This window comes from Gopherus flavomarginatus, chromosome 4 (assembly GCF_025201925.1).
Source record: "Gopherus flavomarginatus isolate rGopFla2 chromosome 4, rGopFla2.mat.asm, whole genome shotgun sequence".
In the NCBI taxonomy this organism is placed as follows: domain Eukaryota; kingdom Metazoa; phylum Chordata; order Testudines; family Testudinidae; genus Gopherus; species Gopherus flavomarginatus.
The window spans coordinates 157,618,862-157,645,661 of record NC_066620.1 but is presented as its reverse complement, the minus strand read 5'-3'; the positions used below and the strand labels follow the sequence as shown (position 1 = coordinate 157,645,661).

At 38.9% G+C, this 26,800-nt stretch overlaps 1 protein-coding gene across 5 annotated transcripts in view; it reads left to right on the top strand.

Moving 5' to 3' along the window:
* The window catches only part of SENP6 (SUMO specific peptidase 6), a 176,278-nt gene that overhangs the window by 41,624 nt on the left and 107,854 nt on the right, over positions 1–26,800 (top strand). For 3 of the 5 annotated variants that reach the window (XM_050950094.1, XM_050950089.1, XM_050950092.1), the window contains exons 5-6: positions 12,526–12,627; positions 25,640–25,660. The exons of 1 other annotated variant lie outside the window; for it this stretch is intronic. In XM_050950094.1, the coding sequence (XP_050806051.1) occupies positions 12,526–12,627; positions 25,640–25,660 (123 nt within the window). The remainder of the gene's footprint in view (positions 1–12,525; positions 12,628–25,639; positions 25,661–26,800) is intronic. One more of the 5 variants, XM_050950090.1, reaches the window with a different exon arrangement.

Sequence of the window (26,800 nt, the reverse complement as noted above, 5' to 3'; positions counted from 1 at the left end):
TATTTTTTCCTGCATTTGTTTTCTTCTGCTTATTTAATTTTGCCAAGTTGCAAGTACCTTGCAATGGGTGTCCCAGTTATTTAGTGAGATTCTGCACTGTTTGTTTCTTGATTTAATTTATTGTACTGCAGAAAAATTACATCATTCGGGTTTGCCTACTGGGTATTTCACTCTAACTATTGTATATTGAGAACTATAAAATAAAAAGTTATTTCTTTGGAATAGGCTTTAAATTGACTTTTGCTTTGTAAATAATAGCTACCACTACACTGAGATTTAATTAAACCTCTCATATCTAAAACTCCTCTGAACTCTATGAAGATTGACAATAGATTTCTTTTCTGGCAAAACAGCATTCCTTTAAATAATGAAAAGAGCAAGAAATGCCAAGTAATTGAAAGTTGGGTGCATGATAAGTGGGGTGTTTTTGTTTAAATATAAGTATATTTTAAACTATTTAGGATTAAAGTTGAAATGGGCAAACTATGTTAAGACCTAAACCTATACTTTATTTAATTTAAATAACTGTGTTTTAATACAAAAATAGTATTCAGTGGTATAGTAGCTGCCAAATTGTAAAGTCAGACCATTGAACTGTGGAAGTCAATGGCTAAGCATCTACACTGAGCATTTGCTGAAGTGCTAAACCAGCTTTTGATTGCAATAGCATCTTCTGCAGGTGCAGAGAGAATATTTTTTCTTCTTTTCAGTTTATTCCATTAGTTCAGTGGTCCCCAACCTTGCCTACCAGACAGTGAGCCACGGAGGAATGTGACGGTGGACGAGCATCCGCCGAAATGCTGCTGACAAACGGGAACGTCAGTAGGCGTCTCTGCTGACAAGCAGCGTCCTCCAGAGGCATCGCCGCCGAAATGCCTCCGAAAATCGGCGGCTTTTCAGCGGCAACGCCTCTGGATGCTGCTGCTTGTCAGTGGTATTTTGACGGAGGCTCATCCATCGGCTAGTACATGGGTGCGCTTAGATGCCGTGGCGGATGCCGTGGCGGGTGCCATGGCACCTGCGGGCACCGCATTGGGGACACCTGCATTAGTTCGTTCCACTGAATTTGAATGATGAGTCCATTAAAAGTTAAGAAACAAATTGGGAGTTGAAAAAGTAGGAAAGCAAGCTTTCCTCTTCCAATCTATGAATAAAAATTAAGTCTAAGAGGATGAGATCTACTAGCTGTGAGATCTTAAAGCATATGGTTACCAGAAACAATCAGTTCAATTCACTGACTAGAGATACCACTTCCTTTGTTTAAGAAATGTTAGTTTTAATTGCAAAATTAATTTTGATAAACTTTTTTCCATCTTATAGACATAGCAGATTTAAGGTAGTTTAGCTTAAAAAAAATTACAGTGCTGTTTTGCACTCTTCTAATTGAATTTGAATTTACATCCAAATAGAGCTGGATAAAAATTGCAAGTAAAAAATTAATCATCATCCAATAAATGAAAAATGCATCATTCACCATTTTCTAACATGATAAAAAAGTAAAAATGAAGAAACTGAACAAACGGAAGCTATATAATTGCTTAAATAAATGTACATAGATATATCTTCTTGATTAACAAAAAGAGACACCAAATTTAGTGTTAGGTTATATTTAGTTGCAGCTGAATTTGTTTTAATGGTTATCAACCAATGAGATTCAACTTTTCTTTAGGAAAATAAAGTACAAGTGCAAAACACGGTTAATCACTAATGAAGGCATGAATGAAAAACACCACCTTGGCTGCAATGAACATTTTTGGTGGTGTTGAAACTAGTACTGGTATCACTCGCCTCTAACTGCTTTTCTGACTTCGGTCGTTTAATCTGGTCGAGAATGTGATTTATCCTACAAGCAGTTATCTTTGTTTAATACTGAAGTGCAGCATCTCCTAACTTCTATATACTACATGCATCACAAGAAAGAAAAAATATATTCTTGGCCTGTTTTTATATATTATTTTGTTGTGTAGCTTTACATAATTATGAACGGTTTGTTGATTTTGGACATTAATGTGCCCAGTGATGTCCAGTATAAAGGTTACTCAGTAGTAGTTCTCTTGAGTTTTGGACATCTAATTCTCAGCAGACTGAAAAGTTAGTCTTACAGTTAAGTCACAGAATTAGCTGTGAGCAGATGAGCTTTATGAACTTCCTGAATTTGTCAGTGATAGTCTGAGCCCTTGGGAAATCCCTGTGCTTCAATTCCTCTTCTCCTCTCCTCTCCTCTCCCCCTTCCCGCCCCCCCATTTGTAAAATGAGGATAATATAACCCACCTAAGTAAGTGTGTTTTAGATCCTCAGATGGAAAGCATTTTAAAATTAATGTAGCAGTATTGTAAAGCAGTGGTTTCCTAACGTGGGTGAACGCCTGGCGGTGAGGCGGATTGTGCAGATCGGGTGGGCACTGATACCAGGTCTCAGCTTTAATTTAAAAAAAGGGTATGGGGGTGGGGGGCAGGGGCCTCTAGCTGTTATGGTTACAGAAATGCGCATGCATTATAGAATCATAGAATTGTAGAACTGGACGGGACCTCGAGAGGTCATCTTGTCCAGTCCCCTGCACTTACGACAGGACTAAGTATTATCTAGACCAGGGGTTCTCAACCTGGGTTTGGGACCCCTCAGGGGGTCGTGAGGTTATTACATGGGGGGGTGGGTCATGAGTTGTCAGCCTCCACTCCAAACCCTGTTTTGCCTCCAGCATTTATAATGGTGTTAAATATACAAAAAAAAGTGTTTTTAAGTTATTGGGGGGGGGGGGCGGTGTCACACTCAGGCTTACTATGTGAAAGGGGTCACCAGTATGGAAATGTGAGAACCACTGATCTAGACCATCCCTGACAGGTGTTTGTCTTAACCTGCTCTTAAAAATCTCCAGTGATGGAGATTCCATAACTCCCTAGGCAATTTATTCCAGTGATTAACCACCCTGACAGGAAGCTTTTCCTAATGTCCAACCTAAACCTCCCTTGCTGCAGTTCAAGCTGATTTTCTTCTTGTCCTATCCTCAGAGGTTAAGGAGAACAATTTTTCTCCATCTTGTAACAAGCTTTTATGTACTTGAAAACTGTTATTCTGTCCCCCATCAGTAGTCTCTTTTCCACACTAAACAAACCCAATTTTTTCAATCTTTCCTTATAGGTCATGTTTTCTAGACCTTTAATAATTTTTGTTGCTCTTCTCTGGACTGTCTCCAATTTGTCCACATCTGTCCTGAAATGTGGCACCTAGAACTGAATACAATACTCCAGCTGAGGCCTAATCAGCACTGAGTAGAGCGGAAGAATTATTTCTCGTGTCTTGCTTACAACACTCCTGCTAATACATCCCAGAATTATGTTTGCTTTTTTTTGCAATAGTGTTACACTATTGACTCGTAATTAGCTGTCGGTCCACTATGACCCCCAGATCCCTTTCCACTTCTCCAGTTTGTCCAGAACATTTTGAATTTTAATCCTATCTTTCAAAGCACTCGCAACCCTTCCCAGCTTGGTATTGTCCGCAAACTTTCTAAGTGTACTCTCTATGCCATTATCTAAATCATTGAACTGGACCCAGAACTGATCCCTGTGGGATCCCACTCATTATGCCCTTCCAGCATGACAGTGACCCACTGATAACTATTCTCTGGGAACGTTTTCCAACCCATCTTGTTGCAGCTCCATCAGTTTTGCACCCACCTTGTTGTAGCTCCATCTATGTTGCATTTCCCTTATTTGTTTGAGATGGTCATATGAGACAGTATCAAAAGCTTTACTAAAGTTGTGATATACCATGTTTCAGAGTAGCAGCTGTGTTAGTCTGCATCTGCAAAAAACAGGAGTACTTGTGGCACCTTAGAGATTAACATTTATTTGAGCATAAGCTTTTGTGGGCTACAGCCCACTTCATCGGATGCATAGAATGGAACATATAGTGAGGAGATAAACACATACCAAGAACATGATAAGGTGGCAGTTGTCATACCAACTCTAAGAGGCTAATTAATTAAGAGAAAAAACTTTATACCATGTCTATTGCTTTTCCCTCATCCAGAAATCTTTCTTTGTCAGGGTAACGAGCCATCAGGTTGGTTTGACACGATTTGTTCTTGACAAATCCATGTTAACTCTTACTTATCACCTTATTATCTTCTTGATGTTTGCAAACTGATTGCTTAATTATTTGCTCTATTATTGTTCAAGGTACAGAAGTTAAACTGACTCATCTGTAATTCCTCAGGTTGTCCTTATTTCACTTTTTTTTACAGATTGCCACTATACTTTCCCTTTTCCAGTCGTCTGGAATCTCTCCTGTCTTCCATGACTTTTCAAAGATAATCGCTAATGGCTCAGATACTCCTTGAGTATTCTAGGATGCATTTCACCAGGTCCTGGTGACCTGAAAACATCTAACTTGTCTACGTAATTTTTAACTTGTTCTTTTCCTATTTTAGCCTCTGATCCAATCTCATTTTCACTGACATTCATGTTGTTAGACATCCGGTCACCACCAAGCTACTTGGTGAAAACTGAAACAAATAAGTCATTAAGCACCTCCGCCATTTCCACATTTTTCTGTTCTCTCCCCCGCCCCAACTGAGTAACGGACCTACCCTGTCCTTAGTCTTCTCTTGCTTGTAATGTATTTGTAGAATGTTTTCTTGTTACCCTTTAGACTGTAGCTAGTTTGATCTCATTTTGTGCCTTTGCCTTTCTAATTTTCTCCTCACATACTTGTCTTATTTGTTTATATTCATCCTTTGTAACTTCCTTTTTGTAGGACTTTTTTTTTTTTTTTTAGATCATTGAAGATCTTCTGGCTAAGCCAGGGTGGTCTCTTGCCATACTTTCTATCTTTCCTATGCTGTGGGATAGTTTGCTTTTGTGCCCTTAATAATGTCTCTTAGAAGAACTGCCAGCTGTCTTCAATTGGTTTTTCCCCTTAATCTTGCTTCCCATGGGATCTTACTTACCAACTCCTAGAGTTTGCTAAAGTCTGCTTTCTTGAAATCCGTTGTCTTAATTTTGCTGTTCTCCTTCTTATCATTCCTTAGAATCATGAACTCTAGCATTTCATGATCACTTTCACCCAAGCTGCCTTCCACTTTCAAATTGTCAACCAGTTCCTCCCTCTTTGTCAAAATCAAATCTAGAACAGCCTCTCCTCTAGTAGCTTTTCCCAGATTCTGAAATAAAAAATTGTCTCCAATACATTCCAAGAACTTGTTAGATAATCTGTGCCTTGCTGTGTTATCTTTCCCAACAGATATCTGAGTAGTTGAAGTCCGCCGTCACCACCAAGTCCTGTGCTCTGGGTGATGGTTCGTTGTTTAAAAAAAGCCTCATCTGCCTCTTCTTCTTCCTGGTTAGATGTTCTGTAGTAGACCCCTACCATGACATCACCCTTGTTTTTTACCCCTTTTATCCTTACCCAGAGACATTCAACAAGTCTGTCTCCTGTTTCCATCTCCACTGCAGTCCAAGTGTATACATTTTTAATATATAAGGCAACACCTCTTCCCTTTTTTCTCTGCCTGTCATTCTTGAGCAAGCTGTACCACATGATGCCAACTGTCATAGTTGTTTGTTTACTAGCATTTCGAGTTCTTCCTGTTTGTTCCCCATACTTCTCACATTAGTATACAGATATCTAAAATACTGATTTTATTCCCCCCGCCTCCAGTTCTGTCTTGTCTCTTCTTTATCTCTGCTATTACAGCCCATGCTTCACCCAAATTCTGACCCTTCTCCCAAGTCTCCATGTTTTTTTACTTACCTGTGGACTTTGGTCACCTGCCCCCTTCAAATGTAGTTTAAAGTCTTCCTCACTAGGCTAGCCAGTCTGTATCCAAATATGCTCTTCCCCTTCCTCAATAGGTGGACCCCATCTCTGCTTAGCAGGCCTTTTTTGTTGGAACAGTATCTCGTAGTCAAGGAAGCCGAAGCCCTCCTGGCGATACCATCTTCACAGTCAGGCATTTGCCTCCAGGGTGCATCTATCTCTGCCTTGGCCCCGCCCCTTACCCTTTATCGGAATGATGGAAGAGAACACCACCTGCGCTCCCAACTCCTTCACCCTTACTCCCAGAGCCCCGTAGTCACTTGATCTGATTATAGGTGGAACTGGTAGCAAACTGTACTTCAGGTTGCCAAACACTTTCCATTGCAAGACCCTGTTTCAGTTGTTGTTTATAACAGCCATTTGGACTTTAATTTCCCATGTCGGGTGTGTGTCTTGAGCTTATTTTTTTTAATGTTTCAGCAAAATTGTTCCAGCTGTTTCTCAGAACAAAGTTAGGGAGAAATATATTATTTTGCCCATATTAAGTGTTTATGTCCATTTCATTGGGAAGTTTTAGCATCTCCATGCTTTGGAGCATGGTCTCGAAATTTGGCAGGCCTGTCATCCTGGTTTCAGTCGTGTGCCTTTTGTCACTCCCATGAAAACCTGCCCGAACTGGCCAAGTGAATAGCCTCCCAGAAACTGCAATTCACACATACTTAATAGAGACTTGTTAGTTTGGCAGTTAAATTGTCTGACGATTCCATTTGCACTTAGCATGCTCACGCCCAAGCCTACAGCTGCAAAGCAGGTGTTTCCCTGCAGTTGCTCTTGGTAGCCAGGAACCATTGTAGCGTGAGGCACAGGAACTGAAAGCAAGGAGTCTGTGTACTCAGTGGTATGTGCACATTTAGTGGTGTGCACACATCTGCCCTCCTTCTGCCAGGGATAACCTTTTATACTGCATTCAGATAGTTGTCTTGCCTAGGAAAGGTGTTTGACACCAACAGCTATTGATTTTGATTGGCTCTCAACTGCTGGCCCAACTTCGTGTAACAATGGCTTTTCTACTCAGGGGCTTGCCAGTCAGGCAATCGAGAAAGGTGTGGCTGGAGCTTCTCAGTTGTGTGCATGTCATGGAGGGGAGACCCTATTTAAGAGTAGGATTCTTCTTTGTGTAGGAGGGACTGAGGATTAGGAGTAACTGTCGCCAAATATCAGGAGTACTTGCAGAAGAAAGAAGGCAGACTTCAGACTAACAGAAAGGGTAAGATCAGCCCAAGGGAGGGTGTATCTCAGGACTGCAGTTATTTTCAAAGATCTATAACTCTAGAGTGCTTTGAGTAAAGTTTCTTTAGTTAAGAACTTCCATTGTTTCTGTTCTTTTTTTCTGCCCTGTTGTCCCCACGTTTTCTATTCAAGATAATTAAGTCCCAGGCAGACTGCGAAGAGCTACAAAAGGATCTCTCAAAACTTGGGTGACTGGGCAACAACATGGCAGATGAAATTCAAACTTGATAAATGCAAAGTAATGCACATTGGAAAACATAATCCCAGCTATACATATAAAATGAATGGGGTCTAAATTAGCTGTTACCACTCAAGAAAGAGATCTTGGAGTCATTGTGGCTAGTTCTTTGAAAACATGCACTCAGTGTGCAGTGACAGTCAAAAAAGTGAACAGAATGTTGGGAATCATTAAGATGGGGATAGATAATAAGACAGAAAATCTCATATTACCGCTATATAAATCAATGGTACTCTCGCATCTTGAATACTGTGTGCGGATGTGGTTGCCCCATCTCAAAAAAGATATATTGGAATTGGAAAAGGTTCAGAAAAGGGCAACAAAAATTATTAGGGATATGGAACGGCTTCCATATGAGAAGAGATTAAGAAGACTGGGACTCTTCAGCTTTGAAAAGAGACCAGTAAGTAGGGATACGATTGAGGTCTCTAAACTCATGACTGGTGTGGAGAAAGTAAATAAGGAAGTGTTATTTAGTCCTTCTCATAATGGGAACTAGTGGTCACCAAATGAAATTAATAGGCAGCATGTTTAAAACAAACAAAAGGAAGTGTGTTTTCACACAATGTACAGAACCTGTGGAACTCTTTGCCAGAGGATGTTGTGAAGGCCAGGACTATAACAGGGTTCAAAAAAGAACTAGATAAATTCATGGAGGATAGGTCCATCGATGGCAATTAGCCAGGATGGGCATGGATGGTGTTCCTAGCCTCTGTTTGCCAGACCCTGGGAATGAGTGACAGGGAATGGATCACTTGATGATTAACTATTCTGTTCATTCCCTCTGGGGCACCTGGTTTTGGCCACTGTTGGAAGACAGGGCTAGATGGACCTTTGGTCTGACCTAGTATAGCTGTTCTTACGTTCAAAGGTGTTAAATTAGAAGCCTGGAGTGTCCACATCTGAGGTGGAGCTAGAAGGAGTGTGTGTAAGCAGCTGGGGAAGCTCGCATGTTTTAAGCAGTGATTTTTTTTGGGTGGGGGTTCTAGTGTGGCTTCGTGGCAGTGCTCCATGGCCCAGGGACGGCCTTCTGACAAGAGTTCTGAGGCTGGGAGTATGCTGTATAGACCAGGGCTAGAATTAGTGATTGGATTCTACCCAGACCCAGCTAACTAGAATTTGGCAGCTGGGTCCACTTGCAACAGACTAGTGACTATGGCTGGGTACTGGACCAGCTTGTAACAAATTGAGCCACTAATTAATAATGAACTTAGTACAACTAAATTCAATAGCCTTGAGGGAGTAATTGTGCCAATCACTAGCACTGTACTGAACATTAGTAAGGTCATTTAACCTTTTTCCCTTTTTTTTTCTTAAGTTAAAAATACATTGAAATCAAAAATGAAATTAAAATCCTTACACATGAAACAGCAGCTATTTAAAGGTAGCACAATTCTTCCTGAACACATTCATATTACTGAACTAAAAAGTAAGGTGGAACAAAAATCCAGAACAAAGAACACCTCTCTGTAATATACAAGGGTGCAATGTAGACTGAGCAGCTGTGTAACCCCTCCTCTCTAACCTGAGGTGCCCTTTACAATGTTTTCCTGCTGTAGCTTTCAGCCTGGACTACTCACAAACAGCCCCCAGCATGCAAGTCACTCAGACAGACAGCCATACGTTGGCTCTTACCAGCCTTGGTTATACTGAAGAGTGACCTAAACAGACTCCCAGTCTTAGGTTTCCCCCAAGAAGTATATGTCCTGTACTGGCCAGCCCTCTCCTGGACTTAATATAATACAAGCTTTTATATTAAGTTATTACTTCAGTAGAAATAATATGCACATAACATGACACCTCAAATGGAGTTTCCCAAACATTTCAGTTTAAGCACATTAGATTAGATAAAACAATAATACAAATATATTTAACTAAGTAATGAGGTATAAAAGTCAGAAATGGTTACAAGAAAATAAAGTTAAAATTCTGCCGGTGCCTAACTGAACAAATTTTCTCACGATATTCTTTCAGCAGTTTCTTAGGTCAGGATTTCTTAGGTTAGGAGCCCTTCTCCCAGAATTCAACAAATGCTTCCTTTGTTGCTTCTGGTGCCCTGAATGTGATGGGCAGGGAGAAAGAAGGTGTGCCTAGGGATATTTGTCCCTCCTTTTTATAGTGTGTGTCCCCTTCATGAAAAACATGTCCAGCTGAGATTCAGGAGACCAAATGTATGTGGAAGGATATCGCCTGCTGCTTTTTCATCACTGATTTGTTTCCCTTTCTGCTTGATGACTCTGTTTACTGCTTAAATGTAATTTAAGCAGAGCATACATTCCGTTGTTTGAGACAGATCTGTCTGCCAACCTCAGTTTGGAATGCATTAATAGCACTATAAAATGGAATCTTATAACTTCTCAAAGTGTTGTCACACACATTTTATCAGGACAATATCTGGCAAACTGAGTTTTCAAAAGATACCTCACAAGGCATAGTTTGCACAAAGATTATTATGATAGTGTGTGAGGTGTGGACACAGGAACATTTTGTCATGCTGTCCCACCGCAATATTATGGCTAAATGGCAAGGTATGATATGTTGTTTAAGCCATAAAGTTACCCTTTATAAAATGGAAAAACATCCCAAGCGAAGCCAATAGAAAGGACCATATACTGTAGCAAATAAAATGTAAGATGGAAGTTAAGGGAAAAGAGAGTATTTGAAGAGCAGATGGCTAAAGAAATAAAATATAGGGCTGCATGAGATCTGGATTTTTTTTCCCCTCTGTTCTGGAGCAGAACAAAACAAACAGTTCTGAAATCTTGTGCAAAACAAAATTCTGAAGATAATCATCACAGAACCTTTTGGGTCAGTTGAAGTGTTTTTGTTTAGTTTGATTTATATTGTACTTTTTAATCTTGAAATAAAAATTGGAACCTTGTTTTGCATCATTAAAAAAAACTCTGACAATGTTTTTATAAAAGAATTTTTTGTTGAAAGAGACACATTTTCTGATCTGCTCTAATAAAATACTTTAAGTGCATCACAAGGTGGAAACCTATGTGAAAGAATGGATGAGCCCGTTGCACTACCAGGGAGCAATTTATTTCTGTAATGATATTGAAGTGAAGCAGCATAATTTCTTTATCTGTCTTTACCACAAAAGATATTGGGGGGGAGATAGCTATCCCTGATTTCCTTTTTTCAAGTAGGGTATTGTCAGAGATTGACATGTCAAAAGAGGAGGTGCTATAACAAATTAATAAAAATCTGGTGTCTGGAATGATTTCAAGGAATACAAAGCAGTGAACCTTCCTACGGTATTTAGTAAATTGACTGAAAAAACAGTTAAGATTAACAAAATGATAGGTATAAACCAGCATGAAAATTATGCATCTGTGAGAGTTCTTTGAGCATGTGAACCAAATAATAGATAAAGAGATACTAGTTGACATTTATTTGGACTTCAAAAAAGCTTTTGAGAAAGTCCCTCATGAAGCTAAAAAGGAAAACCAAGTAGGACTGGGAGAGAGGTAAACTACGGTGATGGATTAATACTGGTTAACAGACAGAAAATGAAGAGTAGAAATAGCTGATCAATTTTAAATATGGCATAGGGTAACAGTGGGGTGTCCATAGGATTCATACTTGAATTGGTTGATGTTCAATATGCTAATGATTTGGAAAGGGAAGAGAATAGTGAGGTCAGACTTTTGTGGATTGCACAAAACTATTCAAGTCAAGATATGAAAAGAATCCTGTAATATGAAAAGGACTTGACTTAACAAAGCTAGGTAAATACTGATGGTGTGTGGTGACTGATTACCTTGCATTAGTCAACAATGAACTTCATGTGTATATGGGAAGGAATAATTTGAACTACTCATTAACATTGATTTAGAATCCAATAATGTGAATCACACTGGAAAAAGAGCTGTTCATCATTGTGGACAACTCAATGAAAACCTCTACTCTTTTGATTTCCATTGCATATTGATTACTCATGCTAAGATTTATAAAGAGAGGGGAGAAAATACTAGAAAATATTATTCCATTATAAAATGTGGCGATTTTTCCCATATCATGAATGCCATGCTAAATTTTGGTAACTATATCTCAAAAAAAATTATACCCAAGGTAGAAGGGCTCTAGAGATGAGCAAGTGATTAGTCAAGGAAAAACTTCCAAATGAGTGAGAGATTAGATTAGGACTGCTTTATATATTAAAAAAAAAAAAAAGTAGGAAGAAACATCAGACTTAAAACAGTGGTTCTCAACTTTTATACTGTTGACCCCTTTCACATAGCAAGCCCCTGAGTGTGACGACCCCCCTCCCCTATAAATTAAAAACACTTGTTTGTATATTTAACAGTTAAAAACTCTGGACGCAAAGTGGGGCTTGGGTGGAGGCTGACAGCTCGTGACCCCCCCACCCCCATATAATAACCTCACAACCCCCTGAGGGGTCCTGACCCCCAGTTTCAGAACCCGACTTAAAACAAAAACTAAAAAAAAAAAAACCCCAAAATCAACAAAAACAAAATCAAAGGTATGAATGAAAATGAAGGCAGTTAAATTAAAAGTCAAAAGAAATATTTTTTTCCCCAATGCCTAATTAACTTGGGGAACTCATGGCCACAAAATACTTTGAGACCAAGAGCGTATCAGCATTGAATAAAAGCTTATGTCAACATACCTTTTATTTTATAATATCTTAGCCAGCCACAAGCTCCCTCAGGTTAGGAAGAAATGTTCCTTTTTGGCAGAATATTCTGTAATGGTCCATTATGCAAATTGTCCCTTTCTTTAAAGAGTCTGGTACGGGCCAGTGTCAACAATAAGATGCTGAGCTGTTTTTGGTATGGCATTTATGCCTCTAAAGGCACAGAGATAGACTTCAGCATAGCCAGGATTAGAACTAGAGACACTGATTTCCGGTTCCGTGTACAGTACTTAATCTAGATGTTTTCTATTTATTTGTTAGAAAATTTATAACATTTTCAAATTAGAGGTTTGTGACTGCAAAGGATTATGGAATATCATTGCAAAAGATTATAGCAGTGAGTCGCAACAAGAAACCGTGTGTGGTTTATGGACCTGGAAGTCAGGAGAGGCTGAGAATCCTCACTTCTGACCTATGCTGCTTCTTTATCAAACCAATTTAGTTGCATATTTTGAGTATTATATTATTTTAGTTACTGATTTAGCTTCATGACATTTCTTGGCTTTTTTCATTGTTTCAGCAGTTTTGTTAATCTTGTAACTTTTGTTTACCTTACTTTCTATAATATTTACAGTGAAAATTCCCAGAATATAACTTGTCCAGGAACCGTAGTGCACGGTAGACGTTTTCACCATGCTCATGCGCAGATACCAATAGTAAAAACAGCAGCCCAAAGGTAAGACTGAAGTAACCAAGTTGTGTCATTCTCGTGTCATCCCCTCTCACTTTCCCACGTATGCATCTCATTTGTGGCAGTGGTTCAGAGTACTATGTTTTTTTTTGTTTGTTTGTTTTTAAAGAATTTTCATAATGTCTTGTCTTCCCATGGTTGAGATTTGTACATGGTAGTCTTCATAGTCCCGAAAACATGTTAAAGTAAACAAGGATGTGTGACATGATAGTGCTTTCTGGATCCTTTTAATATCTGCCTTCACTGAATTGTGAAAGTCTCCAAAAGCTTACCTTATTAACCTTCATTGTAAATGAATCCTTCACTTTTTTTAAAAAAAAGTTAATTTGATGGCATTTTGTGGAATCTAATCTTTCAACTGGGAGAGTAGTTAACAGTGAAACTACTGTTTTTTGAAGGACATCAGAGCAGTTGTAAACCAATGTAAAATAGAATGTCACTTAAAAAAACCTCCTGTAATTGAACACTTTGACGGATAAAAATTTCAGTTTCTTCCCCCGCTAGGCAACGATTCAGTAGTAAATGTACTGAGATGTCATATTACTCACATTGTTTAAAAAAATACAGCAGACTTAATTGTTCACTACGACATATAAGCCTTAAAAACAACAGCCATCAAAATAATTGGAAAAATACATGTCTTCAGTGGGACTGCTCATGAGCAAGGTTATACATGTCTTTGTTTGCAGGAGTAGGGTCTTAGAGGATGAAAAGGGAAAGTGTAAGTTAATGCAGTTAAATCTCCTACAAATTTTTGACCTTTAAAATTCAAATATTGAATTGAACATATGCATTGTGATTTTTTGGTTTTTTTGTTTTTTTTTGTTGATAGTAGCACCCATTTTGCGTGAGTTGAACGTTGTTAAGAAAACAACCTTCCTAACCAATAACTTGACCTTGTCTTTTTCTCTCTCCTTCCTCTCCCTCCTTTTTTAAAGTTGTGCTAAGCACCAAAATCATTTTGTTGCAGGGAAGTATCTGTGAGTAATCTCAAAGGATCTGCTAGGTCTGATATCTTAATAGCCTGTAACATATTAAAAATCAAGTTAATGAAAAATGTAGAAGTTAAATTAGGAAGATTTACAAACATCAGCGAGAATCAAGAGGGTGACTTACATTATAAACATGAGCAGAAAATAACTAAATGAGCTTGAAGTTGAAAAAAATTTAAGCTAATAGTACTTCTAAAGGGAAAACATTGTATAGACCCTCACCAGAAGTTAGAAATCTGGGAAGAAATGATAGCAATAGAAAAGATGATATAGTCGATAGCAAGTCAGGCATGAATTTGCAAAGTGATAGTGGCACAAAACAAAAATATAACTTTTGGCTGCTTGTGCAGACTTCTCATGTCCTAGACCTCATAGTCCCTCTGTATTCAGTCCTATCACAGGAGCAACAGGAGTACTATGTTCAGGTCTGGGCTACTCAGTGCCATACAGATATTGACTAACTGAAGAATGTTCAAAGGAAACATCAGAAGTTAGGGTGTTTGAAGGATTTTTGTCTTTATGAGTAAAGATGGAAAGAGCTAAATAATCGTGGCTAAGGGAATAAATGATGGGGAATAATGTAGAAATTTGTAAGATGTAAATACTGAAAATGATGAGGTATAACAAGGTGTAATAAGATGAAATTAAAGGAAGACACTTAAATAAAATATTAGGGTAAAGCTTCTTATGAGATGTTTGGCTAGCATAGTTTAAGGAAAATGGTGGAAATCCTGTTGCTTGGGACACTTAAAACTGCTGGACCAAAACAAACAACCATAGTAAATGTACAATAGGGAAAAACCTTGTGTTGGCTGGGAGATGGAAGAAACCTATTAGGTTATCTAGTCCATCTCTAGATTCTAGAAGTACTTCAGAAAATTAAATGGTGGGGAATTGCTTTTATGAGGTCTTCCATTGGTGATATTACTGTTTGTATAATATGTTTTACATTCATCATGTACCGAAGTGCACGTACGTACCACCTAAGTCACATCAGAAAAATGTGAACGACATCACTCCTTATTCCCTCTGGCAGGGCTGTCCCTAGGGGGGTGCAGGGCCCGAGACATTGTTGCTGAGTTTCTATCTGCTGGGGGGAGCTCCCCCCCCCCGGCTCCACCAAAGACCTGCCCCAACTCCACCCCTGTCCTGCCTCTTCCCTGCCCAGTTCTGTCCCCTCCCCGTAGTGCGTTGCACTCTCGCTCCTCCCCCAGTGCCTCCAGATGCTGTGAAACAGCTGGTCGGTGGTAGGTGCTGGGAGGGAGGATGGGGGAAGTGCTGATTGGCAAGGCCAACAGGAGGTGCTGGGAGGATTGGGGGGGCTCCTCACCCCTGCTCGCTCTTCTCCCACCTTACCTCCTGGCTCACCTCCTCACGAAGTGTGTGTGTGTGTGTGGGGGGGGGGGCCAGGGTGGTCACACCGATTTGTCGTACCCTAGGGACGGCTCTGCCTTCCAATACTGGTGAACATCCTTGAGATCACCAGGGATTCTCTATCATTGGAAATATTTAAATGAAAATTGCATTTTTTTTCTAAAAGATGTGCCCTAATTAAAACAGGAATTCATATGGATTGTGGTATGTAGTTCAGGCTGAATCAGTGTTTCCTTCCGTCCTTATAATTTGTCCAGCAGTGCACAGCATATATGCATTTTGTGTCTATGCCATTTTATCTCTTATTTGTTTTACAATTAATTAAAAAACAAACACCCCTGCTCCCCACAAAAAACTCAACATGCTCTTGAATATTTGAATGTGTTACAGAAATGTAGGAGTTAAAGAGATGCTTTAAGAAGTTCTTCTGTCCGCCGTCTCTCCATTCCAATGCTATCATTTTAGCTCTAAATTTCACAGATTTACAATGTTGCCTTGTGAGTGCTTCCTTCCATAGCTGTCCTTATTCCTCTGTTGTTATTCTGTGAATAATTCAGTTCACTTCTGACGGGTGTGATTGTTGCATCAGATGTAGGTCCTTAATCACACCCCTTTTTCCATCCCATCTTGTTTTTTTCTTTTGCTCCTAACCCATGTATAACATGGCTGACTAAATGGTGTGATTGACTAAGACGACCAGGGAGTGTTTTTAAGGCAATGCAGCGCCATAGAGGCACTGCAATACAAGGGAAGGCTCTAATTTTGTGTTCCACACACTGTTCCTGCCCCCACTTGGAGTTGTATTGCTGAGGATCGTCCTCCCTACATAAATGCACTGTCACAGGTACTCTGTCACCGTGGTACTAGCAGGCATGGCAATATAGAGGTCTGCTCCCCTCTTCTCTTCTACTCTCCTTAGAGGCACAAGTAGCAGAAGGGGGCTGGAGGGCCTCCTCCAGTAATTAACCTAGAAATCAAGGTATGTCTGTTTATGTGAGTGGGTGGGCCAAGTCCACTTGACCTTTTTTTTTTTTTTTTCCTGCCGCATGTAGTTTTCTGTTTGGGGATGGAGCATTGGGACAGGGGAACTCCCAGAGGTGCTGGTCTTAAAATGAATGCCCCACTGAGAGACATGGAGCAATTCAAAACACTCATGCTATTTCAGTTGGCTGAAGAAAGACAAAGATCAGTTAACTCAGGTCACGTTAATGAAAGCAGTGATGACATATCTACAAAAGTCACTAGAACATTTTAAAAAGTAAACAAGGACACCTCACAGTGTGCTTTCTTGGATTCTTTAGTATCCACCTTAATTTAATTGAAGTTTTCTAAAATATACCCTGTTAAACTTTAGGTCTATGCCTAGGGATGGTTTCACAATGTAGTGCCTATACTCTAATCCTGGTCCTGATGTGACATCAGACTTCTTCTCATCCAGTCTTAAATTGCCAACTACAGACATAGGTTGAAGTAAAATTAGCTCATTTGTATGTGCACTTTTGCAAAATTAATTGACACACCAGCAGATTATCTATTTAAATAATTTGATTGTAGTGAGCTTTGATTTTTTTTATGCATATCCAAAAATTATATTTCAAGTCAATTTCTTATTGGTGCTATTTACCTTCACTTGTACTAAATAACAGGCAAATGACTGCAGAATGAAGATTGTTAGTTACAGCCAGGAAATAATGTCATACTTTCTTGTGTGGTGATTGGCTCCAGCATACTTTAATAACAGTGTAACCTGGCTGACTGATTTTACCATTGGCATCTAAGGCTCGAATTTTCAAAGGAGCTTTAGGGTATGTCCACACTGCAAAAATGAAACAAAAAACCCCTGAGGCATTGAGTCTCAACCTGGGTCAGTTGACTCTGGTTTGGACTGTGGAGCTAAGAATAACAGTGTTAGCTATTCCAACCTGAGTAGTGAAACCTGACATGAGGGAGGGTCTCAGAATCCGGACTGGAGCCCAAGAGGGAGCATTTACACTGCTCTTGTTATCCCTACCACCTAAGCCCTATGAGGTTGAGTCAATTGACCTGGCCTCTGAGACTCATCCCTGCAGGTATTCTTGTTTTACAGTGTAGACCTACCCAAAAGACTAGTTTACACTAGAATCAGTACAGCGAGACACAGCTGTACTGATGTAGCTATGCCACTGTACTGCTGCTGGTGCAGACGCTCTAATGCTCTCTACCATTGGCAAATTACTCCACCTGCACGAGCGGCAGTAGCTGTGTCGGCAGGAGAGAGCTTCTCCTGCCCACATAGTGCTGTCCACACTGGCGCTTAGATCAGTGTAACTTGTGTCGCTTAGGAGGATGGCTTTTCCACACCTCTGAGTGACTTAAATTATATCAAAGTGCTAACGTGTATAAGCCCTAAGAGTTAGATGTCCAAATCCCATTGATTGAGGTCAATAGTTTCACATAGGGCTTGCCTATACTTATGGCTAAATTGGCACCGCTGTGATTGATGCAGCAGTGTCAATGTATTAGGTCTGGTGAAGACCTGCTAAATTGATGGGCAGGAGCTCTCCTGTTGACTTCTGTACTCCAGCTCCCCAAGAAGTGTAAGGTAAGTTGGTTGCAGTACGTCTCCCCTCTACACAGCCTGGTGTAGACAGTGCTGTAAGTTGACCTAAGTTATGTTGACTTCAATTACATAACTTACAGTAACTGAAGTTGAATAACTTAAGTCGATTTACAGCTTCTACAGAATCGTTGATACTAAATCTTCACACTAGCTTATCACACTAGCTACTCTTATGGCTGATCTACACTAAAGCTGTGAGGGCTGGAGCATGTTCCAATGATCTATGGGGATGGCACATTCACAGTCTGATCAGCACTAGGAGCAGTCAGAGTCTCAAGCATTCTCAGTGAGGATGAGATTTTGGCTGTTAGTCTCTAGCAAGTCTTGTCTGAGGATATGCAAACTATGATTTTTATTTTCAAAGCCTTATTGAAAAAAGTCTTACTGAGAAAAGGGAATGGCAAAAGGCAAATTCTTGACACACAAGCTGTCCCCTGCCAAATTTCAAGTCTGTTTTAGAGCTTGGGTTTGCTAAAGGTTTCCAAAGAAAATGCTAACAAGTTCTTTTTTGATGCTAAAAAAATTCTATTTTTCCTTAGTCTCTTTCTTGGCTGGAGTGTTTTGGCAGAAATTTCCAAAAAATTCAGCCTGAGGCCAATAGCCAGTATGAAAAATGTATAATGGACAGTGTTATCACAGCCCTATCTATAATAAGAAATTTAACCAACATTAGAGTAGTGCTATATAGCTGCAACCAATGAGCATCCTTCTTTTGAGCTTGTTTATGTACTAAATGTATTTTATGGTATAGTAACATATTTTAGCAAGTAGTAGTTAAATATATATATTTTTTGTTGCAACACATTTCTTTCACTTACATGTGTAGTGCTTGTTGCAGTGATAGCTGAATTCAAATATAAACATAACAGAGTAAATTTTTTTACATATAAGATGGTGTTTCTGGTAGGAGTTTTTTGGCATATGAGTGGGTCTGATGGAGCTGGTCACTAACTCTTTTTTCCTACTTTTACCAAGTTGGGTACTCACCCCTTGACTTTGCAATTAGTGTATGTGTGTGATTTTTCCCTTGGTAAGAACCTGCATAATAAATGAGGCATTGGAATTGCTCATTTATGACTATAAATTCAGTCTAGTTGGTATTGCTGAAACCTGTTGGGCTCATTTGCATAATTGGAATGTTGAAATCAATGGTTGTAACCTATTTAGGAAGGATTGAGAGGACCAAAGGATAATGGGAGAGGCACTCGGTTAAAATGCTATTACCTGTTTTGGAGTCGCTGATAACTTGGGGTAAAAAAAATCTTGAATGCTTATGAATTAGTGTCCTCGCAGATAAACCACAAGATGAGATATTGGTTAGTGTCTGCAACAGAACACCAAATCTCACTGGGGAACAGGATGACTGCTTCCTTATGCACCTATCTATAATGTGTAGGAAAAAAACCTGTGAGATCATGGGGTACTTCAATTTGAGTGACACATGCTTTGAGGTGTTATGCTACCAGTACTAAAGCATCCTTGACTTTGCAAAACATTCTAGATGACAGTTCCTAACTCAAGAAGTGTTGGAGCCTACAGGAGTGAATTTTTTATTAGACTATGTCCTAGCAGACAAAGAGGAAGTGATCACAGAAATAAAAATTAAGGGTAGCTTTATGTCTTCACTACAATATTATGTTGACCTAAGTTACGTGTACGTTCAGCCAGCACAGTAATTAAATCACTTTTGCATGTCCACACTAGGCTCCTTGCATCAGAATGTGCGTCCTCATCAGGAGCACTTGCATCTACTTAGCTGGCAGTGTTGGGATTTGTGGGATGGCTTCTGAAAGGCAGCAACAGTTGATGTAAGCGACACAGTGTCTGTACTGACACTGCTTCTGCCTAACTACATTGATATTGACTTTCCACCTCTTGTGGAGTTGGAATTATTAAATCGGTGTAGTGAGCAAGTTATATTGGCAAGAGTGACATTATAGATAGTTAAGGAGTTAGGTCAATGTAAGTTGCCTTATGTTGACCTAACTGTAATGTAGACGATGTCTCAGACACAAGTGATCGTGACTTGATCAGAGTTACCAATGTGCAAGAAGAATAAAAGTTCAGACCAATAATACAGTAAAAGATTTGTTATCCGGCATGTTGGGAGAATAGGAGGTACTGGTTAGTCAAAAATTCCAGCTAACTAAGAGTTATACTTACCAATGGAATACCAATTTTCAAAGAATTAGAATACAATAAAATGAATAAAGTCTAAAATAGTATACAGATATTCACCAATCCAGTAGTAGTACTGCACTAGACAGTGGTTGGTTTCTTGAAGCACTTCGGTGTATACAGGTAAATTTTTCTATACAGCAGGTTATCTTATGATACTACATATCACTATGGGCTGTGCATGGTGTACTCCTAATCACTAAAAATACCCTTAACACTAAAACTATATTGAATATAATTTAATCGGATTCAGAAGGCACTTCAGGATCTTGCAGTGCCTCAGGGTCATCATTATCAACATGAATTATCATTGTAGATGTAGAACGTGTAGGAGTTTGGGATGAATCTGTAATGACCCTATGACACACCCTGGAAGCTGCTTTTTTGAATAAATACTTGATAACAGCATGCTAACTTGTCTTCTGCCTCTTTTGCACAAAAATGGAGTGCAGAATGTGCAATTGCATAACCTCCTGGGCAGTATACTAGTTACTAGAGTGAAGATTTGTATTGGGAGACACTAGAAATGCCAGTTAATAGAGCTTTCTGGTTGATGAAGTGCTGGATAACGCAGCTTTGTGTGTGTGTGTACACGTACACAAACACCGGCTGCTTTATCAAGGCCAATTTCACAACACTGAAGACAATTATGAGCCAAATCATCTGGGAGGAAGAATTTAATCAGAAAAAAATGTGAATGATTGGGTATCACTTAAGAACACCTCACTAGATGTCCAAAAAAGCCACAGCCAAGGAAGAAGGATGAGCTGGTTAAACAGTCAACTTGGTTTAGAGGGGAAGTGAAGACAGCTATAAAATAAATAAATATAACCAAATGGAAGAAAGGGGAAGTTGACAGTAATGAATACGAATCAAAATTTATGAACTATAGAAGAGTGATGAGACTCAAGGAGAAATCTAGGGCACTGGTATTGGTCCATTAGTAGATAGAAATTATCGTATTATCAATTATAATGCAGAAAAGGTAGACGTGTTTGTCAAGGTTCCTTCCCCACTCTGAACTTTAGGGTACAGATGTGAGGACCTGCATGGACACTTCTAAGCTTAATTACTAGCTTAGATCTGGTACACTGCCACCATCCAGAATTCCAGTGTCTGGAGCACTCTCTGTCTCCCCAAAACTTTCCCCTCTCTTTGTTGCCTTGAAGGACTTCACCAATTCCCTGGTGAGTCCAGATCCAAATCCCTTGGATCTTAAAACATGGAGAAATTAACCATCCTCCCTCCTTTTCCCCCCACCAATCCCTGGTGAGTCCAGATCCAATCCCCTTGGATTTCAAACCAAGGAAAAAATCAATCAGGTTCTTAAAAAGAAAGCTTTTAATTAAAGAAAGAAAAGTAAAAAAGAAATCTCTGTAAAATCAGGATGGAAAATACTTTACAGGGTAATCAGATTCATATAGCCCAGAGGAACCCCCTCTGGCCTTAGGTTCAAAGTTACAGCAAACAGGTAAAATCCTCTCAGCAAAAAAGGAACATTTACAAGTTGAGAAAACAAAAATAAGACTAATCCACCTTGCCTGGCTATTACTTACAAGTTTGAAACATGAGAGACTGATTCAGAAAGATTTGGAGAGCCTGGATTGATGTCTGGTCCGTCTTAGTCCCAAGAGCGAACAATCTCCAAAACAAAGAGCACAAACAAAAGACTTCCCTCCACTAAGATTTGAAAGTATCTTGTCCCTCATTTGGGAAGAGGTATAGCTCAGTGGTTTGAGCATTGGCCTGCTAAACCCAGGGTTGTGAGTTCAATCCTTGAGGGGGCCACTTAGGGATTTGGGCAAAAAATTCGTCTTGCTAGTGAAGGCAGGGGACTGGAGTTGATGACCTTTCAAGGTCCCTTCCAGTTCTAGGAGATTGGTATATCTCCTATTATTATTATTGGTCCTCTGGTCAGGTGTCAGGTTCTTAACTGAGCTTCTTAACCTTTTACAGGTAAAAGAGACATTAATCCTTAACTATCTGTTTGACAGTGTTCAATACATATTTCTGTTCTGAATTTGGGGTGTGTCATAACTATAAAGGGAAGGGCACAGCCCTTCTTTGTACCATACTATAAAATCCCTCATGGCCAGAGACACCAAAATCCTTTTACTTGTAAAGGGTTAAGAAGCTCAGGAAACCTGGCTGACACCTGACCCAAAGGACCAATAAGGGGACAAGATACTTTCACATCTTGGTAGGGGGAAGTCTTTTGTTTGTGCTCTTTGTTTTGGAGGTTGTTCGCTCTTGGGACTAAGAGGGACCAGACATCGATCCAGGCTCTCCAAATCTTTCAGAACCAGTCTCTCATGTTTCAAACTTGTAAGTAACAGCCAGGCAAGGCGTGTTAGTCTTATTTTTGTTTTCTCAACTTGTAAATGTTCCTTTTTGCTAAGAGGATTTTACCTCTGTTTACTGCAACTTTGAACCTACGGCTAGAGGGGGTTCCTCTGGGCTATATGAATCTGATTACCCTGTAAAGTATTTTTCAACCTGATTTTACAAAGATTATTTTTACCTTTCTTTCTTTAATTAAAAGCTTTCTTTTTTAGAACCTGATTGATTTTTCCTTGTTTTAAGATCCAAGGGGATTGGATCTGGACTCACCAGGAATTGGTGGGGGAAAGGACGGGGGGATGGTTAATTTCTCCTTGTGTTCAGATCCAGGAGCTTACTAGATAGTTAAGATGGTTTTCAGTAAGTCTTGAAACACTGGGGAAAGTCCAGAAGTGCTGTCTGGCATATTGCACATTAGCTTTCTTCCAATCTTTAAAAAGGGTTGACGGGATGACATGGTTAATTCCAAGGGCTGTCAACCTGATATGGATCCTGGGAAAGACAATGGAGTTGCTAATAGAGGACTTGTTGTTTAATAAAGAACTAAAGGAGGATAATGTAATTATTGCAAATAAGCATGGTTTACTGAAAATAGATCTTGTCAAATTAATTTGTCTTTTTGGTGAGATAACAGTTTGAGTGATAAAGGTAATAGTATTGATGTTATATGCTTATACTTATTTCTGTAAGACATTTTACTTTGTACTGCATGACATTTTGGTTAAAAGTAGAGCAGTATAAAATTAACATGACACACATTTTAGAAACTGGCAAACTAATTGGTCTCAATATAATTGTAAAGACGAAATCATAATCAAGCAGGTGTTTTCCCAGTGGAGTCCCACAGGGATTGGTTCTTGACCCTGCATTATTTAACATTTTTTATCAATAACCTGGAAGAAAACAAAACTATCACTGATAAAATTTGCAGATGAGACAGTCATTGGGGAGTGGTAAATAATGAAGAGGACAGGTCACTGCTTCAGAGTGATCTGGCTTGCTTGAAAACTAGGTGCGAGCAAACAATATAAGCATTGATATGGCTAAATATAAACGTATTCTATCTAGGAACAAAGCAGGTAGGCCATGTTTACAGGATGAGGGACTGTATCCTGGGAAGCAGTGATTCTGAAAAAGATTTGAAGATCATGGTGGATGATCTGAACATGAGCGCCCAGTCTGATGCTGTGGGCAAAAGAACTAATAAGATCCTGGAATGTATAAACAGAATCTCTGTACTGGGAGAAAATAAGTTATTTTGTCACTATATTTGGCACTGGAATGACTACTGCTGGAACACTGTACCCATTTTTGGTGCCCCAATTCAAGAAGGCTGATAAATTGGAGAGGGTTCAGAGAAGAGCCTCAAGACTGATTAAAGGATTAGAAAACATGCCTATAGTGATAAACTCAAGAAGCTCAGTCTAGTTTAGCTAAAAGGTGATTTGACTGCAGTCTATATGTATCTACATGGGGAACAAATACTTAACAATGGATTCTTCAATCCAGCAGAATGGAGTATAAAACAATTCAATGGCTGGAAGATGAAGCTAGACAAATTCACATTGGAAATAGATTTTTTTTTTTACAGTGAGAGTGGTTACCGTTTGAAGAATTTACCAGGAGTCATAGTGTATTCTCCATCACTACCAATTTTTAGATCAGAATTGGATGTTTTTCTAAAAGATAAGCTCTACAAGTTTTTTGGTGGAAATTCTATGACCTGTGTTATACAAGAGGTCAGACTAGTTTATCAGAATGGTTCCTTCTGACCACTGTCCTCTCTTATTCTAGTTTTGCCATACATGTAGCCAAATAAAGGTCCGTAGTGTCTAATGCACCCTACAAAGTGTGATTCAAGTAAAACAGCAATGGGAACTTGAAAGTAAAAACCTCCATGACATCCCTGCGTTGTATAATTTCCTAGTAGAATTCCCTAGCTTGTCATTTCTGACGACTTTTATATTTTTAAGTCTAGATTGGATCATAAGTAGAACTAGTTCTGTGGTTCATTTCGGCTGTGTTCTCGTGTTACTATTATTTCAAATAATGAACACCACTGAATTCTGAACCATTTTGGCAGATTCTTCTGAGATTCAGGATTGGAATAGCATGTATATGCTACATGTCTCAACCAGATTTTATTGCATGAGCTTAATGGGATAATTTTTTAAGGCAGTGCCTGTGTTGATGCTTGTCTGTGTTCTGGAATCTCTCTCTCCTGAAGTGTACAAAATCAAAGTTTTATCTTTTTTTCCTTTTTTTCTTTAGGCATGTTACACTAAAAAGATATATAATAGGCAAACGAAGCATTATTACACATTCAGGAAGATTTCTTCTGTCCTTACATATGTGGCATTCTGGGTTCTGAGTTAATATGAAGGATTATGGAAAGTGGATGGGACAATAAGATCTCAGACAACACCCTGATGAAAAGCACCGTACACTCTGCATTGCTGGTGACTGAAAAGTAGGGGTGGAAGGAAAAAAGAGTGCTCTCTCAAGGCAATATCTTAGACTGTGCTTTGGGGGCCCCTACCTTGCATATCAACCTTGTGTACTAAGGATCTGACTTCCAGAAGTTTTGAGTACCTGCAGCTCCGATTAGCTTTAAATAAAACACTTCTGAAAATAAGACCATAAGGCAGTAAGATAACTGCGGTTGGCCTGTGCCTGCTGATTCAGGCTTGCAGAGCTTGGGTTAAGGGGCTGTTGAGCTTCCTGGCTTGGACTGCAGCCTGAGTTCTGGGACCATCCCACTTTGTAGGGACCTAGATCCTGAACATCTACGCTGCAGTTAAACAGCCCTTTGGCCTGAGCCCCATGAGTAAGAGTCAGTGGGTTTTTAATTGCAGTGCAGACATACCCTGAGTAACTGATATATTTGGAGCTTCTTCTTAGCCCCGGCTTTTGGATATGAGGAGAGCTGTTCTGTCTCTTTCCTTCTCTCTCAAGTATCTGGTCGCATGTGGACTCCAGAAAATATGTAACTTTAATTTTTTTTCCACTTGTGAATAAGACATTTTCTCAATCTAAATATTTATTTAAAATATTTTGAATAGTTAGGATTGGATTGCTGCATAAAAATGCAAATAAATGGTACACTGTGTACTCTTGTTTTCCGTAGTGGTCCAGTGGGATTAGAGCAAAGCTCTATCTTAATTCATAACTTTGTATTCTGTCATGCTGTCTTCAATGGAGTGATTTAAAGCAGATTGCCCATCTTAACTCAATTAATCCAATCCTATGAGATTGAACAGAGTGCATGTCAGTGTAAAATTTTGCCCACTGACTTCTGCTGGTTTGAGGAATAAAGTTAGTTATGTTTGTATTTACTGCTGTAAAAATATTGACCGCATTTTAAACTTTTCTAATTAAAAGTACTGCAACATGGGTTCAAGAAGTGACCAATTGGTAATAGTTTTATATTTGATAACGATTAAAACTTGAGTGATCTGCAACAAATGTGGGGCTTTGCATCTTATGTTTTTTCTCTTTTTTTCATATTTTTAAGCAATCTGGATCGAAAGGAAAGGTAAGTTTTATATTGATGAAATGAGCATGGCAATAAGAAAGTTAACTTAATGATTACCCTATCAATGCTAGTTAAAGAATAATTCATAAAATTGTGGTCACTTCTGCTGCCTGTGAGCTATTTTATGAAACGAACATGAAATACAAGAAGTACCTTTCATATGCAGCTATAGGCACTGATTGCCTTTTTAATGTGGACAATATGCTGGGTACATTGGCATACAGAAACATGCATATATACAGATAAAATATACAGAAACAAGGATTGACATCAGTCTTCTGTGGAAACTTGAAAGTTAATTTTAAGTGTTTGGATATTGCTGGAGAGCTATTGCTATCTGGTTTCTAACAGTGTTAATAAGCAATTGTTTTTAGTTTTCTAGCAATCTTGTAGCTGAATAATTGAATTTCATTCTAAATATAGTCATTAATTAAATATACAAATTATAACAATTAACCAAAACACAGATTTGGTGCTGTTCTTTCATGTATTTGTGCGGAAACACTAAACTTTTACATGTCACACATTTCATGTCACCTGGAAAATGCTGGTTTCTGTTAATATTCTTGTATGTAGTTTAAGTGTACAAATAAATGTAAATATTTTGTTCATTTCTAATACGTTATTAAAACCAACCGGTTATTAATGATGCCATTTATTCCACAAAAAGTAATTCTTTTCTGTTATGTGGCAGTATAAGCTTGATATTAAAGTTAAATTATGATTAAACTGTACATTTAATATTGAACTAAAATTGAAAATAATTTACATAACTGTTTAAAGTACCTTTCTTTGGAAATTCAGGTTTTAGTGGATTGATTGTAAATCAGTAGTATAATAATGTGCTTTCTGATACTTTCCAAAATAAAATTTAAAGGGATACTGATATGTCAGCCTTGGCCCTCATATTTTAACCTCATAAGGGATATTACAACTTTTTCTTTCCCTTGGTTTTTTCAATTTTTTAAATGTTGTTCATGATTCTTCTCCCTCCCCCCCCCCCCCAATTTTATAGTATGTGGACTTTGAAGAATCAGTTCTTTTCCTGTTACTGTTTTAATCAGGCATGGCAAGGATTGTCAGAAAAATAAATTGAGCATGGTCACAGCCCCAATTTTGTGTGTGCATAAGTGAAGCAGC